Source organism: Durio zibethinus, chromosome 27 (assembly GCF_047325235.1).
Source record: "Durio zibethinus cultivar Kanyao isolate XHJ-2024 chromosome 27, ASM4732523v1, whole genome shotgun sequence".
In the NCBI taxonomy this organism is placed as follows: domain Eukaryota; kingdom Viridiplantae; phylum Streptophyta; class Magnoliopsida; order Malvales; family Malvaceae; genus Durio; species Durio zibethinus.
In genome coordinates, this window is record NC_143188.1 from 1710488 (window position 1) to 1730380 (window position 19893).

General features: G+C 31.2%; 1 protein-coding gene across 5 annotated transcripts; it reads right to left on the minus strand.

Annotated features, from left to right (window-relative positions):
* Positions 1-422: 422 nt before the first annotated feature.
* On the minus strand, positions 423-2813 carry LOC111279166 (uncharacterized). Of its 5 annotated transcripts, XM_089756720.1 has the most exons (7): positions 2474-2800; positions 2098-2215; positions 1912-2017; positions 1476-1746; positions 1216-1313; positions 900-1079; positions 423-817 (listed from the first exon to the last, which is right to left on the minus strand). In XM_089756720.1, exons 1-2 carry the CDS (start codon positions 2672-2674, stop codon positions 2108-2110), a joined length of 309 nt encoding a protein of 102 aa, XP_089612846.1. In that variant the 5' UTR covers positions 2675-2800; the 3' UTR covers positions 423-817; positions 900-1079; positions 1216-1313; positions 1476-1746; positions 1912-2017; positions 2098-2107. The 5 variants fall into 5 exon arrangements, with proteins under 5 accessions (XP_089612846.1, XP_089612845.1, XP_089612848.1 ...); XM_089756719.1 differs by having other exon boundaries at positions 1216-1746; positions 2079-2215; positions 2474-2813; XM_089756722.1 differs by having other exon boundaries at positions 1216-1742; positions 2079-2215; positions 2474-2801.
* Between the last annotated feature and the right edge of the window lie 17080 nt (positions 2814-19893).

The window sequence follows — 19893 nt, forward strand, 5'->3', positions numbered from 1 at the left end:
CTACGTCGCCCTGGACATCAACTTAGGCACCATATGGTCAAATGTTGTTTCTGGCGTGTTAGATGTTTGACTAAGACTGGTCAGGGCCTCGGCTACAAACACCAAAAAAAAAAAAAAAAAAATACTAGCATCAATCACATAAGATTAAGTTTCCTGATTTTGTATCAAAATAGACTAAAGTGAATATGAATCTTGATCTAACTTTTCCATATAATTTCTGACTTTTAATGGCTTCGGTTTGCATATGTTTCCTCATCCCAACAAGAAGCCCGACATGAATGCACACAAGCGCTTGCGAAACCTAGGCCTCTTGGCTACCCATTGAGGGTCATAACACCTTTTTCCGTGGGCGGATCCACCTTTGAAATTGGATGTTTATAGACACTTCCTAAAAATTAAAAAAAAAAAAAATCCTGAATATCTCTAAAATTTTTACAATTACAATTTCACTTGCTTCGGTTCAGGCACTGACATTGCCCCTTTTTCTTTGGAGGATATATAGCTTTGTGCCAATTTATTAACTTAACATGAGAAATACAAGGAACAAATTTTCAACAAAGGCTACTAAAAGTTGAATCAATTAACAAATTTTCACTTGCTTTATGCGAAGGAAAGCTTTGTGGACTTTCCATGGAATTTCCCAATGGTGCCTCCCAAATGTTGAAAACCAACTTGGAAGCGTGGCAGACTAAAACTGTGCACCTTCCACAAAGTTGTATGTAGCGCCCAGTAAAACGACGCATGGCAGACATCTCCTTGATGGCCATTTCGAAACTTCGAACTTCCCAGCAACTAGTAATTCCTCACAGCTGTATCTCTGCGAAATTAGAAGAGTAAGAATCATGATAAATAGAAAAAACAGAGAGACTAATAAGCAAAGAAAGCGTCAAGCAACTTACTCTTTCCTCGGGATTAACAAGAAACTTTACAGATCGCAACACTAGGCGAAATCAACGTATTTCATTCATCCAGTTATCCCGAGCTGATTTTGGAGCAACAACCCAATGAGGGCCAATAATTCATCGGTACTCATGCAGATAGCCCAATGAGGAGATAGTTTGCAAAGTTTTACCCAGTCCCTGCATTCAAAAGATTAGTAAACAAACGTCAGCTAATAACATATCCCTCATCAAGCTTATTGTGATCTTAAAAACAAGCATTGGCAATGAACTTAAACCATAGACAATCTTCAGAAGTTATGGTTACAGCACATACCCTTTTGTCTTCAAGAATTCCATTTATACCATTCTCATACAGTCGTATAAGCCAGTTTAAACCAGCAAGTTGGTAGTCCCTCATCTTTCCCTAAATACCTGGAAAGGAAAAAGAAAAAAGTAAAGAGCATATAAAAGATAAACGAAACCACTTGAACTGAGCACCCTTTCCAGGCTCCGCTAAAAAAAGTTAAAAACACATATAAAGCTATCAAAACTCTCATTGATAGCTTGGATGGCCATTTGGGATCGACTAAGTACCCTTTCCAGGTTCTACTCGTGAAGTATATCGGACACTACTCCCTGTATTCTTTTACTGAGAAAGCAGAATGTAGGATTATCTGTTTTTCTTGTGTTGTTATGGTCGGACAGTTTGGAAAAGTGTTCATAGGGTGTTTGGAGAGAGAAGGAGAGAACTTATAGGAAGGCTGAGTCACCAATCGAGTGTTTCCAGACAAACCAACTTCTTCCTCCTTGAGGCACTCTTCATCTTCTTCCTCTTCAGTTGTTTTTGATGCATGATGGCCCCTAACTTTAACAAGTGGAAGAAACCATTAGTATGAAAATCATTAAAAACCAAATAGAAAACAAAACCAACCACTCACAACCAGTAGTATCATAAAGACACCACAAACAAGACAAATCATCTTTTTCAACATCTTTCGCAAAAAAAAAAAAAAAAAGTAGACATGTATACCTTCCTTTCACCTTCTTTTGCGATGTCATTGGTCACCTTTAGCAACATGAGCAAACAACTCCGTTTGCTGCAAAAGATACTTCAACCGCCCTTTCCCCTAATTATTCTGCCATGAAACAAAACATTAGTAAACCATATATTACGATTAAAATTAGCTGAATGCGAACCTTTACACAGAATATGCACCATATCAGCATCAATGGCAGCATTTTGAGCATCCAATATTTCCTGGATCTCCAGCTTCTTCAGTTTCCGCAATTCTTAGCCTCTCCTTTTCTTGTTTATCAGCCCCGTTAGACTTATCCTATACGGAAAAGAAGAGACTCAAACATCATAAAATGTAAATATAAATAACAATAGAGTTTAAATTAAGCTTCTCAGCAACCTATTAAAAACTCTAGAAGCATAAATTATTCAAACGTGTAGAGACTAAATTCTACAACCATTAGCAAACCCTAACTAGAAATAACGAGCAAAAAACTAGATCCGACAACCAAAATCGTAAAAATTCGAAAGCAAAATAAAGAGAGCACGTTAAAGAGGGGAAAATAAAAAAAATTACCTCGTCAGCATCGTCAGTGTTATCATCAGCAGCGGCGTCATCGTCTTCGACGGAGGCAGCGGCAGAGCGAGCAACGGCTTTGAGCTCTTCTTCGTCGTCTTCGTCGTCGTTGATCTGGTCGTCGATTCGCTCCTCTTCTGATGAATCGAAGCCGTTGGATAGGGCTTCATCGGACGACGCCGGCTTCGACGATTTTGCCATCTCTATCTAAAATCGAGGGTTATTTTTCATTTCGAGAGCGAAGGAAAAAAAAAAAAACCAAAAAGAGAGAAGGAGGTTTGGTATATAAAAGGATGCTCCAAATGAAAATGAGAAGTGAAATTAAGAGGAATGATAGGTACGTTCAACTGCCCCTAGTATTTTTCTTTTTTTAAAAGCGAGCATTGGGGTGACTGACCCTAGTAGGGGAGACAAATTGTAGCCGTTGGATTTCGCCATTCGGGAGAGTGGAATTAATGTTCTTAAGTGTCAAATAAGGAATTTCACACCTATTATAGCGAAACCAGGAATTTCAATCTCCTTATTCTAAACTCGGTTCTCATAACACAAAATTCAATTCAAACTTGTCAAATATGTCATGATAGATAATCTTAGTCCCTGAATTACCAATTATAGTAAAATCTTCATGCATGTATGATATGTCAATATATATAATGTACTCGGGATAAAGCACACCCAAAACACATTGAAATTCAACCAAAAAAAAGTTCCACTCCCAAATTACAATCATTTTCCATGGATACTGGAAACATCTAAAATTCAGTAAAAATGAATATTGCAACACAACAGAGAGTTCTAATAACAACAACAACAAACAAACAAACAACTATAGTGAAAGCCACATTTTAATATAATTCAACAGCTTATTCTTCAGCAGTGGAGTTTGTGATACGGATCGGTCATGGCTGCTGTTGGTCACAACCTGAAATTGAGGGAATGAAAATAGACATTGTAAAAAACAGTATTCTCAGAAGAAAGATTCCATTGCAAAATACATCAAGTACCCACAAAATAATCAAACATTACAAACACAACAACAGAACAAGGCAGATTGTTGGTATAAAATAATCATGTGTCGTTTTCCGATTTTGATTATAAGAATCTAAGTTGTAGCTACAAACTAAGTTTGCAGCTTAATCACGATACCCACACGTGCTCCTCTCCTCCCCTTATTCTTCCATGACTGCGTCGTCAATGTAACAACCTGCAGATTCAAACACGCCAGCATGGCTGCTAATTTGATCCGCTCATACTTCCATAATTTGCTCTCTCTCTCTTTGAAAGTTGTTAATTTTTGCTCTAAATCCTGTCCAAAAGGTCTTATCTATGGTGTCTACTTTGTTAATGCAATTCCCCTGCGTTTCTCAACAGTTGCTTAACCAGAAAAAATGTTCAGTGTGGGATCATATATATATATATATATATATATATATATATAACGACTCCAATTATATTTATAAACATGATATTTTTATTCATTATTAAAGAAATATCTGACTATATATTAAAAATAAGAAGAAAGTAAAGATACTAACAGTAAGTTACAAAGAACAGAGTACCTAACGGGAGCACATCAGAGTTTTGAGCAAATAGTTCTACACCGACTTCAGCATCATTTGGACGGGATCTGAAACATTTATATATGACTGCGGTTATGAAAGGAGCACAGATGGCTAGGAAAAGGATAGCCAGAGTTCCCCCTTTCCCTTTGAACTTGAGGGTTTCGGAGATGGTAAAACCCCCTGAAGATGATGATGAGCTGTTATTTGCCCCCATTGTTAGTTCAAGCTAGCACAAATGTTTTCTATCTAAAGAAATGGAAGATATAGGGGTCGAGTAAGCCAGCGAAATAACAAGATGGAGGACAAGGAAATAGGCTGGAGGAAGAGGAAGAGGAAGAAAGAAGAATAATGACAGGGTATGTTTTTTAATGGAGTAAGGGGCTTTGAATTTATAGTGCTTAAAGTTAGAGGTGTGTGTGAACACAAAATTCAACGAATAGTTTATGAACAAATTTGTTTTATGTTTGTTTCTATTTATTTTGTTTAAGTTTAGAAATGATTAAGAGAGATTAATTATGATCTATTTAGAAGAGATGTTAAATTAGTTTTGACGAAATTAAAAATAATGATAAAAATAATGTTAATTATTATAACGATAAAATTAAAATTAGTAATATATAACTATCAACCCATATTTTATTTTCTTTTGTTTTTATTTTTTATTTTTTTTGGTTTTTGTACTTTTTTTTAATTTTTTTAATTTTTATTTTTTCATTTGTCCTCAACTTAAGCCATAAAATGAAGATGTCGAAAACACTTCTGCTCGGTGGGAAAATTGTGTGAAACCTAGCTCCCCTACAAAATTATTTCAATATTTTAAATAAAAAATCAAAATGCAAAAAAATGAAAAGATAGCTTGGATTTTTTTATCTAATTATTATAATTTTGAGGGCAAAAATGAAAAAAAAAAGAAAAAAGAAGAAATCAATGACAAGATTGGAAAAGGAGGTGCGGTGGGGACGGATTAATTTAGGTCCAGTGAAAAATTGCTTGCGGTATTATTTAAATAAAAAATATGGTGCCAATTAAAAAGTAAGTGTCCAAATCGTACTGACCGCCAAATGGAACCCAAATGATCCACTTAGAAATTTTGACAAATATTGTCCTAAGTGTCCACAGACAGTCGAAATGAACTCAAATGATTCTTAAATGAAAATCTTAACAAATGATTTTAAAGCAAATTGTCAAGTGAAAGCAAATAATAATTAAAGCAAAGCTACGGTTGAACTGATCCAAGCAACCGATTAAGCTGGAAATCCCCCCTCTCTCCTGCCTTGAGAATATTGAACATTAGAACAAGGCAAAGTTGAATTCTTTGTTGAATTATCATGAGATTAGTTTCCTTGGTAATGGCTTGGAATTTTTCTTCCACTTCTCTTAGCCCTTCTATTATGCTTTTTTGCTAGTCTTTTTGTGTATGTTCTTCTTCTAAACTCAAGATATGTCAAGATAGATAGATAAACTTAATCCTTAAATAACCAATCATAGCATAGTAAAAACTTTATGCATATATTAAAAGTGTATTCAAAATTAAACATACACCCAAAACATTTGACCCAGAAAAATAAAGTTCATTATTATTATTATAGCAACAGCCTCATTCCCCACTTTGCGGAAACAGACGGACCATGGTTTTGTTGATGATAACAAAACTGACGTTGGAGGAATGAAAATAAATATATAACCCAACTTTAATTATATAAACTTGATATTCAAAATAAAGAAAAAAAATTAAAGCACACTGATAGAAGTCACGAAGAGGCATGAGATCCTATGTTATGAGTCTGGAGCTGCTAGCCATACGCAGATCCGAGCTCCCATCTCTATGTCGCCACCGTAAGCTGCTAGGTCTTCGCCCTGGTTATCATCTTTTGCACCATTTCGGCAGGCTCCCATGCATTTATATATGATTAAGGTTATGAGAAGAGCAGCCATGGCAAACAAAAGCAAAGCTATAGTTGCACCTTTCCCATTAAACATGAAGGTTTCGGAGGTGGTAACGGTAACACCACATGTGGATGACGATGAGCTGTTGTTGGCCTCCATTTTTAGTTGAAACTAGCTTAATTATTTTTATCTAAAGAAATGGAAGATATAACAAAACGCAGGGGAATAAGGGAAGAAGAAGGATGACGGACCAGTTTCGATGACAAAGAGTCCTTTTATGCGGGCGAAACAAAATGAGAATGTTGCAGTGACGTCAGCATGCTGATGAAATTAGCAGAACAGTCGAGTTTTTTCCCATAATAAAATAATTTAAAATCTATGATGACGGACCAGTTTCGATGACAAAGAGTCCTTTTATGGGGGGCGAAACAAAATGAGAATGTTGCAGTGACGTCAGCATGGTGATGAAATTAGCAGACAGTCGAGTTTTTTCCTATAATAAAATAATTTAAAATCTTTAATCTTTTATAAAGGTACTTTTAATCTTTTTTTCTTAAAATGAGGTATTTCATATCATGTCATCTAATTTTTTTTCCAAATCAGCAAAATAAGAGTCACAATAAAAAACACTAGGCTTCTGCACTCAGTCAATATAGGGATTTTAAGTAAAACTTCTTCATTTTTTATGGATAGTTGAAGCCTTTGGTTCATTAATCAAAGCAGATTCCTGGTTTAGTTTTCTTTGAAGCAAACGTAGGAGATCGACACAAACACCAACTGATAGGGGAGACAAATTGTAGCCGTTGGATTTGGTCATTTGGGAGAGTAAAGTTAATGTTTTAAGTGTCAAATAAGGAATTTCACACTAATTATAGCGAAACCAGGAATTTCAATTTCCTTATTCTAAACTCCAATCTCATAACACAAAATTCAATTCAAACTTGTCAAATATGTCATTATAGATAAACTTAGTCCCTGAATTACCAATTATAGTAAAATCTTCATGCATGTATGATATCTCAATATATATAATGTACTCGGGATAAAACACACCCAAAACACATTGAAATTCAACCAAAAAAAAAAAAAAGTTCCAATCCCGAATTACAATCAGTTTCCATGGATACCGGAAACATCTAAAATTCTGTAAAAATGAAAATTGCAACACAACAGAGAGTTGTAATAACAACAACAAACAAACAACTATCGTGGAAGCCACATTTTAATATAATTCAACAGCTTATTCTTCAGCAGTGGAGTTTATGATACAGATCGATCATGGCTGCTGTTGGTCACAACCTGAAATTGAGGGAATGAAAATAGACATTGTAAAAAGCAGTATTCTCAGAAGAAAGATTCCATTGCAAAATACATCAAGTAACCACAAAATAATCAAACATTACAAACACAACAACAGAACAAGGCAGATTGTTGGTATAAAATAATCATGTGTTGTTTTCCGATTTTGATTCTAAGAATCTAAGTTGTAGCTACAGACTCAGTTTGCAGCTTAATCACGATACCCACACGTGCTCCTCTCCTCCCCTTATTCTTCCATGACTGCGTCGTCAATGTAATAACCTGCAGATTCAAACACGCCAGCATGGCTGCTAATTTGATCCGCTCATACTTCCATAATTTGCTCTCTCTCTCTTTGAAAGTTGTTAATTTTAACTCTAAATCCTGTCCAAAAGGTCTTATCTACGGTGTCTACTTTGTTAATGCAATTCTCCTGCGTTTTCCAACAGTGGCTTAACCAGAAAAAATGTTCAGTGTGGGATCATATATATATATATATAACGACTCCAATTATATTTATAAACATGATATTTTTATTCATTATTGAAGAAATATCTGACTATATATTAAAAATAAGAAGAAAGTAAAGATACTAACAGTAAGTTACAAAGAACAGAGTACCTGGCGGGAGCACATCAGAGTTTTGAGCAGCTACTTCTACACCGACTTCAGCATCATTTGGACGGGATCTGAAACATTTATATATGACTGCGGTTATGAAAGGAGCACAGATGGCTAGGAAAAGGATAGCCAGAGTTCCCCCTTTCCCTTTGAACTTGAGGGTTTCGGAGATGGTAAAACCCCCTGAAGATGACGGTGAGCTGTTATTTGCCTCCATTGTTAGTTCAAGCTAGCACAAATGTTTTCTATCTAAAGAAATGGAAGATATAGGGGTCGAGTAAGCCAGCGAAATAACAAGATGGAGGACAAGGAAATAGGCTGGAGGAAGAGGAAGAAAGAAGAATAATGACAGGGTATGTTTTTTGATGGGAGTAAGGGGCTTTGAATTCGTAATTCGTTTGTGTTCATTTCCCACAAATATGTTGACCGAGTGAACCCACGATATTGTTACGTACGAAGGTTTATTTTATTTTATTTTATTTTTTTGTTTCTAGACGGGGTATTGTGAGTTTCTTTTATTAGATTTTTATTAGAATATAGGAGGTTTTTTCTATTTCTTATAAGTTTCTTTGACTTTCCACTTCTTTAGTTTTTTTTTTTTTCCTACTTCTTTCAGTTTTTTCCACTTCGCTCTTGCGGGTTTTTCTTTTATTAGAATTTTATTAGAATATAGGAAGTTTTTTCTATTTCTTATAAGTTTCTTTGACTTTCCACTTCTTTTAGTTTTTTTTTTTTTTCTACTTCTTTCAGTTTTTTCCCCTTCGATCTTGCGGGTTTTTCTTTGACGTTCTACTTCTTCTAGTTTTTTCTACTTCGTATTGCAGGATGTTTGTCTTTGGCTTCAATAAATATGTTTAAAGTTGAATTTCAAAGTGATTTTTTTTGTCTTTTCTTAAATTTTTAATGCTATTTTTGGATAAAATTTATCATTGTTCTTTTGTTGTTTAATTGAATCTTTTTTTTTGTGAGTTTTTTTAGGTGATTTTGATGTAATATATTTTTATATTGAATGAGATTTCAGTTTTATAATTTTCAAAGTTAAATGTTATTTTCAATGTATTTTTTTTAATAATATCTCTTTTCATATTGTGATATTGAATTAAATTAAATTATTTTTTTGCTTTTGGATTTTCATTGTTATTTCAAAGTTTGTTTTGATATTTTTGGATAAAATTCATTGTTGTTTTTGTGATGTTTAATTGAATGTGAATTTTTTTTTTAATTTTCTTGAATCGATTCTCATGTTATACATTTATTGATTTGGACAAAAAAAATAATTGAGGTTGAGCTCGAACCCCCTACAATTAGCACTCTTACAATCCGACATACAATGTATTGATAGTACACAAATGTTTACATGGAGGATGAAGAAGGGATTTTGTATGCTGATGTGTCAGGGCATTGTCTTATTTTATCACTTTTTCTCATCCCATTTTGTTTTTAAAATTTCTTTTTATTCATATAATATATATATGTATATATTAAATAAATTTAAATTGAAAAATTTTAATTTAGATTTTTTAAATTAAAAGGATATAATTAAGTTGATTTCTATCTATTTATTTTATTTTCTAAGATAAATATTTAAAATTGATTGTAACAAATATTAAGTTATAATTTTTGTAAATTAAAAATTTTTCAATTTAAATTTAAATTCTAGTTTTTATTAAGCAAGATAAATTAAACTTAAATTTTCAATTTTGAAACATTGTAAAGATGATATGTATAATGATGTGAAGCATCAAAATTTTTTTTTAATCATAATTATATCTCATTTTGATAGAAATTGAAAAATAAAAATATATTATCTCATTAATAAAAATATATTCCGAGATAACAGCCAAAATTAAGTAAAAATATAAATTGCAACCCCAACAGAGAGTACTTCAACAGTTTGTTCTTTGGCAGTGGACTTCGTGAGAACAGACCCATGTTCGACTTGGTGTTGGTGACAAGACATTGGCAATATTCTTGGAAGAAAGATTCCATTACAAAGTACATCTGAGTTTTTTTTTTCCATAGCAAGATAAATTAGAATCTTTATTTACTTTTAATTTTATTTTTTTAAATAAGGTATTTTAAGTGGCATCAATTGTGTAAATGTTTATTTGGCAAGAACTATCATTAAGAGTGTTCATAATTTCATTTTAATCGAATTAATCGATCAAATGATTTAATTCAATTAATCAATTGATCGTTAAATTAATTTTGATAAATTAATGAAAATAATTTTAAAGAATTTTAATTTTTGATTAATTCGATTTTCAAATCGAATTAATTAAAATTTTAATCGAAATATAATATAATTCAAATATAAAATAAAAAATATATGAAATAAATCATTTAATTTCATAAGTTGTTAAAAATTTTAACATAATACTTTGATATTTGAATATTTTGTTGAATAATTTTATTTAATTTGTTTAAAATATAAAAAATTAAGAGTTTAAAATATAATTTAATTTAAATGTATTTATTATTCAATTAATAAAAAAAATTAACCGAATCGACTAAATTAAATTTGATCGATTAATTTTTAAATTTTAAAAATTTGATTCGATTAATAAAAATAAAATAATATAATTTGATTATTTTTATTTTAGATAATTCGATTTTAAATTAATCGAATCGATCGAATACATACCTTAACTGTCATACTCACACGGCTATTAAAATTTTTTCATTTTTTGTTTCTTATATCCTGTCGACCTTCCCTACAAATAGAACAGAGAGATTAGTCTGTCAAGTGTAACTATAACCAAAATAGACAGAACACAATGAAACAGGCCACTATGCACGTACATTTCTCACTATGAGCACAATTTCAAATGAAAAGCTAAAGGCATTACTGGCCTCTGTTAAACAAAATCAACTTGCGTTTTAGATCACAAATCCAACGGGCAAAGCAGTTTGTTATCATGAAGCTAGAAAGACTTGTCTTTGCCTTTCATAAGATTGATTGAAGTTTGTTTCTTCTAACCCTTTCTTGACAATCCTGCTATGCTAAATCAGAAAGAAATAAAGCTTTCAGCTATGTAAAACTAGCTGTACATTTTTTACTCAACCAAAGCTAGTAGATTTTGGAGCTTCACTCCCTTGGAAAAGACTTTGTTATTTATAAGTTTAAAAGACTCTGTTATATATAATTTTAAAAGACTCAGTAATGGTTGATTAAACAAAATGATTGGCATTCTCAACGTCAGCTTTCGATTTCTTCTACCCCTTACTAAAATGCTGAAAGTTTTCTCACCATCATTCTTCCTTATATGCACTACCTTCAGCACTTTTGTTTGGACTGCTTTATCGGATAAGTCCATTTTTTATCAGCAATTTGATTAACAAGCAGTGATGGTATAGAAAACTCCTTTGGATGACCAGGTCAAACTGCCTTAGGAATGAACCACTGGGTTCACATTGCACAGCCATGAGAATTTTTTTTATATTTTATTTTTGTAAGCAGCCTAAATTTTTCATATAAAAATGAAAATTTTGACAAAAAACAAAGGAAAATTCAGTTCATGTAGTAATTTTGTCCATGTAAGCAGTAATACAATGATGATGTGACTTAAATACCTTTTTTAAGGAAAAAATATTAAAAGAACCCTCATTTGATAATAAAGATTTCAAATCAACTTGGTATGAGAAAAAACTCAAATATATCAAGTAACCATAAAATAATCAAAACATTGCAAACACTATAACAGATGACAAGCGGATTGTTGGCATATTTTTCTTCAATTAATCAATTTTATCATCTAAAAGCAGATGAAAAATATGTCATTTGCTTCAACTACTATATTATGTTCCACTTTATTGGGCAGGGACCGAGGTGGGGACGAGGGCAGGTGCCCCACTGAGACGGTAGAACTCTTCGGATTTATTATATGCATAAAGAAGGCAGGATTTCTGTTCCATGAGGTTCTTAATAAGGTGTCCGGGGCAATATTGTCTTATTGATCACTGGTTTTTCTTAAATAAGTCTCTCGTGGGCCAAATGATAAGGGTAATTTTGCATAAAGAAAGAGATTTATTTCTTACAAAATTGAATTATCCGAAATTTTTTTTGACTTACAAAATTGAATTACGCATTAGCGAATATCCTTTCTTTTTCCAAACTTTTTTTTTTAAATGTTTTCACATTTGTATGGAAGAAAAAGTTGGCTTCGCATTTATTAGAGGGAAGGTTAGAAAATAAAAAAAAATAAAAAAAGGAGATTCCTGGTCACCTTCCTATTCCAATGGAAAAGGTTTTGGCAAAGCACAACAACGGTAAGATTTTGTTGAATAAATGCAAGCATGGACAGCGTGAAGGCTACAGATTTTGGATTAGAAGGTTAGGCATTGGTTTTTTTTTTTTTTTTTTTTTTTTTTTTTTTTTTTTCACTTTGTAAGTAATTAGATTTTTTATTGATAAAATTTAAAAATTATATTTTGGTGGAAAAATTTTTATGACATGTATTTATTGATTCTTACGCAACATCTCAATAAATTAAACACGCATGCGGTCACCTTTTAAGCAAAATGAGCAAAAAAATCGGTATACTTCAACCGCCTCTTCCCCCTCCTATTTTGCCATGAAACCAAACATTAGTGAACGCTAATACTAAACTTTGTTATATATTTTTTAATTTTGTTATACTTTACGAACTAAAAAGTAAGTGTTCAAATCGCATCGACCGCCGAATGAAACCCAAATGATCCACATAGAAATCTTGACAAATACTATCCTAAGTGTCGAAATTACACTGACAGTCGAAATGAACCCAAATGATTCTTAAATGAAAATTTTCGCAAATAATTTCAAAGCAAATTGTCAAGTGAAAGCAAAAAATAATTAAAGCAAAGCTACGGTTGAACTGACCGAAGCAACTGAATGAGCTGGAATCCACTTTCTTCTCCTGCCTTGAGAATATTGAACAGTAGAACAAGGCAAAGTTGAGTATGTGTGCTTTGTTGAATTATCATGAGATTAGTTTCCTTGGTAAGTTGTTAATGGCTTGGAATTTTTCTTCCACTTCTCTTTGCCCTTCTATTATGCTTTTTTGCTAGTCTTTTTGTGTATGTTCTTCTTCTAAACTAAAGATATGTCAAGATAGATAAACTTAATCCTTAAATAACCAATCGTAGCATAGTGAAAACTTTATGCAGATATCAAATATGTACTCAAAATTAAACGTACACCCAAAACATTTGACCCAGAAAAATAAAGTTCATTATTATTATTATTATTATAACAATAGCCTCATTCTTCACTTTGCGAAAACAGACGGACCATGGTTGTTGTTGATGATAACCTGACATTGAAGGAATGAAAATAAATATATACCTAACTTTAATTATATAAACTTGATGTTCAAAATAAAGAAAAAAAAAAGTAAAGCACACTGATAGAAGTCACGAAGAGGCATGAGATCCCATGTTATGAGTCTCGAGCTGCTAGCTATACGCGGATCCGAGCTCCCATCTGTGGACATCAATTTTATCTCAAAAAAAATAAAAATAATAATATTATTAAATACAAAATACGAAATACATAAAAATATATATAAAATAATACAAGAAATAAAATAAAATATAAAACAAAAAAATACAAAAAAAAGAGAACAGAAAACAGAAAAAATCACGGATGGCTGCCACCATGCCCTATACTCATCCCTCACCATGCTCTACCCACCATCCTTTTGATCATCTAACCTTATCACTGTCATATGTGGCCAAAAAAAATAAAAGAGGCATGGGATTCGTGCTTACACCTCATACCGAGCCACATGCCCTTTCTTCAAACACATACGATTGGAGCTTTATAAATAAAGCTCCTAGCCAAACCAAAGAAGAAAGAGAGAAACGGAGAGAAGGAGACGCTGCCAAAGGGCAAAAAAAAAAAAAAATTAAACAGTCCTCCCTGTAGGGAGGAACCCAGCGTCGAGCTTCCTGCACGAAGAGGAAAAAAAATAGTCAGTTTCATAAAAAAAAAGAGTCAGAATACAAAAAAAAAATCTCACCGAAACTTTGAAAGTAGATCTAGAGAATTGGGGACACTTTTTTGTGAAAAAGACCATGGATCTGAACTCAAGAAGCCGAGAGGGACATTTTGATGTTTTTTGAGAATTTTTTTACCATAAGTTACAACGGTCGGTGACCGACGAACGAAGGCGACAGCTACGGCAGCGGTGACGGCGATCGGTTGGCACTGCGTTCGACTGAAGAAGAAGGAAAAAATAGGCTTTTTTTTTTAGAAGAAAGAAAAAATAACCGAAAAAAAAATTTGAACTTTTTATATAAACGGTGAAAACTAAAATGACGTCATTTCGATAAATGCCAAAACGATGTCGTTTAGGTCAAGGAGGACCCGCGCGTTGACCTGGACCCAACCCAGGGTTCGTGCAACCGACCTGCTAACCCGGCTTTTAACGGCTCTAAACCGATTTGATCAGACCGGACCTAATCGCTCCCTGGACCGGCCTTAACCTCACCTCAACCGGCTCAACCGAATCACCGTTGAACCGAACCTTTTTCGGTCCAATCGAACCGTCATTGACCGGACCGTTGACCGGTTCGGTTTAGGTAAAAATTTTTTTTTTTTGAATTTTTTAAATTTTTTTATATTATTATTTTTGTTATTTTGAGTATTTTTTTATTCTTGCATGATAAATTTCTAAATTTATTAGAATAATTATTTAATTGTTTTAATAATAATAAAATTGAAAACAAGTAATAATTAAAAATATTATTAAAAAATAATTAAAAATAATAATAATTATTATTATTTTTCTTGCCTAGATGTTGGAGGGAATAAAAAATATTTTTTTAAATAAAATAATTTCGCCTAGATGTTGGAGAATTATTATTAATAAATTTTCGTAAAAATATATATATGTAAGAAATTTTTAATTAATTTTTAAAAATCATTAAAATCGAACTTGCTTCGAAAATTCGCCTAGATGTTGGAGATTTTTAGAGATGTTCGTATTTTCTTAAAAACGAAACCTTAAACACTAATTCTTAATTTTCAAAATCCTAGGTTTCTAAAACCCCTAAAATCCAAAATCTTAAAGTCCAAAATCCTAAAGTCCAAAACCCCTAAAATCCAAAATCCCTAAAATCTGAAACCCCTAAAATCCAAGCCCTTAAAATCCAAACTCTTAAATCAAAACCCCAAACCTCAAAATTTAAAACTGAAACCCTAAAATCTTCAAACTCTAAAATCAAAACCCTAAACCTTAAATACCTTAAAACCAAACCATAAAACCCTCAAAACTTAAATCCAAACCCTTAAAATCTGAATCTTCAAAATCTTGAAACCCTAACCTTGAAAACCTCTACCTAAGCCCTTATTCAAAACATCTTAAAAATCCTAAGGACACGTGTGAAAATTTTATTTGAAACAATTTGTTCCTGAATGCCCCCTAGATGATGGGGTATTTAGGAAATTTTTCTTCGTTAAGTCTTTTCACATGATTTTTTAATTTGCATTAATAATAAGATTAATAAATAAAAAGTATAATAGTAAATAAGGATCTTAAATATAAACAGTCTCACCTAAGCTCTGCCTAGATGTTGGAGAGTCGGGGTGGTCTCATTATACTTAAGAATCCAACTTTTAAATTGCATTTCATTTTACATGACATTCATTAGCATACATATGTTAACGTGTTATCATCGATAATTGTCTACAATATTCTCTCTTTAATTTTTATTTACTATTTGATGATAAAATATTTTATAATAAAAAAGAATAATACATTTTGAAAATTTTTTTTTTGTGATATTATAAAATAAAATAAAAATAACATTCCAAAAGAAATAATTCTTAGTACTCTGCCTAGATGTTGGAGAGTCACTAACAATTATTTTTTATAAAGATTGTTATTTCATTTTAAGGATTATTGTGTTAAATCTTAAGCGAAAAAAGTTATCTTAAATTATGCCTAGATGTTGGAGAATTTTAAGATAATTATTTAACTTAAAGATTTTCTCAATATTTCTAAATAAAAATTTTAGCAAAAATTTTATTTTTTCAAATGAAGAGAATTAGTGTTAAATTTCAAATTAAAACCACTTTTATCCAACGTCAAAAATAGCGCGTAATTAAATGGTATCAATTTATAGGCGTTGTAGGGGTGCTAATCCTTCCCCACACGTTACTGACTCCCGAACTCAACCTGATTTTTTGTAGATCAAAATTTATCTTTTTGATAAACTTTAAACCCGTTTTTATAGTTTTATTAAAAAGATAAATTTTTGAGTGACCAATCACACCCTAAAAAAGATTGGTAACGACTCCTTATTTATTCCGATTTTAAAATTCTTTTACATTTAACGGTCCTGAAACCGTTACGACACTATCTCTACGTCATCGCCGTAAGCTATTGGCTCTTCCCCCTGGTTATCATATGTTGCACCATTTCGGCAGGCTCCCATGCATTTATATATAAAGCAGCCATGGCAAAAAAAAGCAAAGCTATAGTTGCCTCTTTCCCATTAAACTTTAAGGTTTCAGAGATGGTAATGGTAACACCCCAAGTTGAGCTATTATATGCTTCCATTTTCTAGCACAATGTGATTTTCCTCTCAAGAAATTGAAATGACCATTTGTAGTCGGTAAAAATGCAACATGCGAAACAAAAGGCAAAACTAAGGGCTTTCTCCTTTGTCTTGGAGTGGCGTTGCCAGTTTTGACATCTGGGCGTTGCCAGTTTGCCGCGTTGTTCGATGTATGATAAGATGGGTTAAGCCATACAGGGCCCCAGCTATCACGATCACACTGTAATGCCCCTTTTCGTTAGAAAAAATTGTTCCTGATTCGTTTATGTGTAATGTCCATTGGGGCTTTTTGTCTTCAGATGTCAAGATTAGTAGTTTAGAACTTTTACAAATGAAACGTAAAAAATGAAATTCAAAACTATTTTCTCCTTTGCTCATTAGTTCACTTTATACTCATGTTTTTCTTCGAATTTCATGTAATAAAAGATGTAGATACCCAATTTGTTTGGAGATCTATTTGTGATTTTTACTAATAAAAAATAAAAAAATAAAAACAATAGATAATTAAGTTTGTGTGAAATTGTTGGAACTAATTTATAAAGTAGAAGTTGAGTTTAAGGTTGAAATTATAAGAAAATTGAAATTCTTTTATGGATTGAAGTTTTCAGATTTAAAACCTTATAAATACATACCCACATAGAGTAAACAAAGACACACAAAAAAAAAAAAACTGAGAGAGAGGTAGAAATAAGAAAAAGCAGTCAAGAAAACTTTTTGAAAATTTTTTGGATTTAAAAAAAAAGGAATTTTTTTTAAATTTGAAAAATTCGTAAATTTTGGTGACTTTTTTTAGTCTTTATCTTAAGCTAAGCAAAGCCAAACCGCTTTTTTGAGCCATTCTAACTTTTCTTCCTACAGTCAAGTTGAGTCTTCTAGCCGCTAAGTTGAGTTGTTTTCCTATTTGGTATTTTTTTATTTTTTTCTTAATTTATTTTATTTATTTTCATAGTATTTTTGCATGATGAAATTTAAGAAAAAATAAAAAATTTGGGAATAAATATTAATTATCCAATTGTGAAATTTTTAGAAATTTAAAATGATAAATTTTTATAAAATTTTTAGGTGAAAAATTTTGTCTAAATTTGTCTCAAATTGTAGAATAATTTAGATAAAATTTCAATAACAATAATTAATATTTATTTTCAAACCAAAAAATAATAAAAAATATAAAAATTTAATAAAATTTTGGAAAAAATACAAATTTTCTAATGATGAGATTCTTAGAAATTTTAAATGGTAAATTCTTAAGAAATCTTTAGGTGAGGAATTTTCTCTAAAATTATCCCAAATTGTGGAATAATTTAGATGAAATTTCAATAAAAGTAATTGTATTCTTTTTCAAATAAAAATTTGGGTTGAAAATATTAGACAATTATCCAAGGATGTGATTCTTAAGAATTTCAAATGGTAAATTTTTAAGAAATCTCTAGGTGAGAAATTTTCTTTAAATTTGTCCCAATAGTGAAATAATTTAAATGAAATTTCAATAAAAATAATTGTCATATTATTTTCTTTTCGAAAAAAAATAAATTTTTTTTTTAAATAGGCTCAAATGGTGAAAACTTTAGAAATTCTGAAAAAGAAAATATTTTTAATTGACCAAAATGGTGAAAAATTTAGAAATAAAAAAATAATAAAAATAATTTCTAAATAGGTTCAAATGGTGAAAAATTTAAAATAGAAAATATTTCTAATTTGACCCAAATGGTATAATAATTAGATATATTTTTTATAATAAAAAATAATTAAAAAATATTTCCGACGACGAAGCCTTTTCAAGAAATCAAATGAGATTCTTAAATACTCTTGAGATACAAAAATATTTTTAAAAATTCTGTCAGATTTATGGAGAGTCTTAAAAATTATTTCTAATATTTGAACATAAAAACTTAAACCATTAGAATCAAGACAATATGATAAATTTAAAATACTATGGTACTATCCTTTGGATAGACATGTGGGGGTGCTGTAACCTTCTTCACATATAACTGAACTCTTGAACTTTATTTTGATTATTAAACCCGAACCTATTCTTTTAGAGATCCTTAGTCAAATTTAAGAGTTCCTTAAAAAGATAAATTTATTATATGATCAATCACACCTAATAAAAAAAAATTGGTGTCAATTTCTTAATTTGTTAAATCTAGCTATAGATTTTAAGATCTATATGTTATGACAAAATATTCATAAAGAAAACTTATAAGCCCAACCTGCAACCAAAAACTGATTGGCGGTGGCTTGGAAGGTAGTTCGGCTCTACAAGGACTTTTATAAAGCCAGCAAAACATGTATGCTTATGTAAAATAACTAAAAAAAAAAACAGCTTGTAGACCCCAAAATCACTCCTAAGCATAGCCATTTAGCAAACCACCAAAAGCCTATATGAATGTTCTAAAGTTGAAAACCAACATGAGTCAAAAAATGAGTCCGAAAAGAATCCATAACTACTATTGATAGATGGTTTATGGAAATCTTTAATACCTTCGGAAAGGATAATCAGCGGGAGATGATGATCTGGGTAGCATTTACATTTTCGTATATATGGAAAATGAGGTGTGCGAAGGTTATTCAAAAAAAGGAAGCTTGCTGGATATTCCACAGAATTTCCAAATGGGCCTCCCAGATGAATATGAGACTCTGCATCTGTTTCTAATTGAGGAAACACTGTATCTTCTTATGGTTTTCACTTTGTTGTTATTGCTATTGATTTTCCATTACCATAACTTGTGTTATACGATGACATAAGAAAAAGATCTTGAAAAAAAATGAATAAATGGCTATAATTAACCTACATTTAAATGATGATTATGACGTTCCTTTTTCAAATTTTAATTGAAAATATGTGTTAAAGCTATTATGATTATAAGCAATTTTTACTTGAAAATATGTGTTGTAACTTAAGATGATGGTAATTTTAATGTGATTCTTTTATCAAATTTGTTAAAATAGAGTCGATCAGCTTGATATATATAGACATATACTACTCTTTAATTGATCAAATGAGAATTTTTTATGGTGAAAATTTGAATGAGGAAAATAAGAAAATATTTTAAATAATTATTTTCAACGGCAAATAAAATCATGTTGCAATCAGAGGAAAATTCATCAAATAGGCTATAGGTATGATTCGAGATGATGGATAAATAATTTATTTTAGGTCTTTAGTTAACGTTGGTTAATTTTTATTATTTTCTCTTGACATGCTTTTCCAAAAACTTTTATCCGTTTTTGACCAACCCACATATGATCGATCTCTTTTTTTGGTTTTCTATTGGTTAGGAATTTGAATGCACTTATCATTAATCATTTAACTTCTCCAATCAGTTTTTATATTTATTAGGACAATCCTTGCTTAATTGGTTTGAGAAGATTTCATTTGTTTTTAAGCTATAACTAATCCTAACATTGTTCTTTTATAAGCAATACGTGTGATGAGAGGATACTAAATCATTTTGACATTCATATTTAGTAATATTGGTCCAAACAATATTCATTAAAGAAATAAAA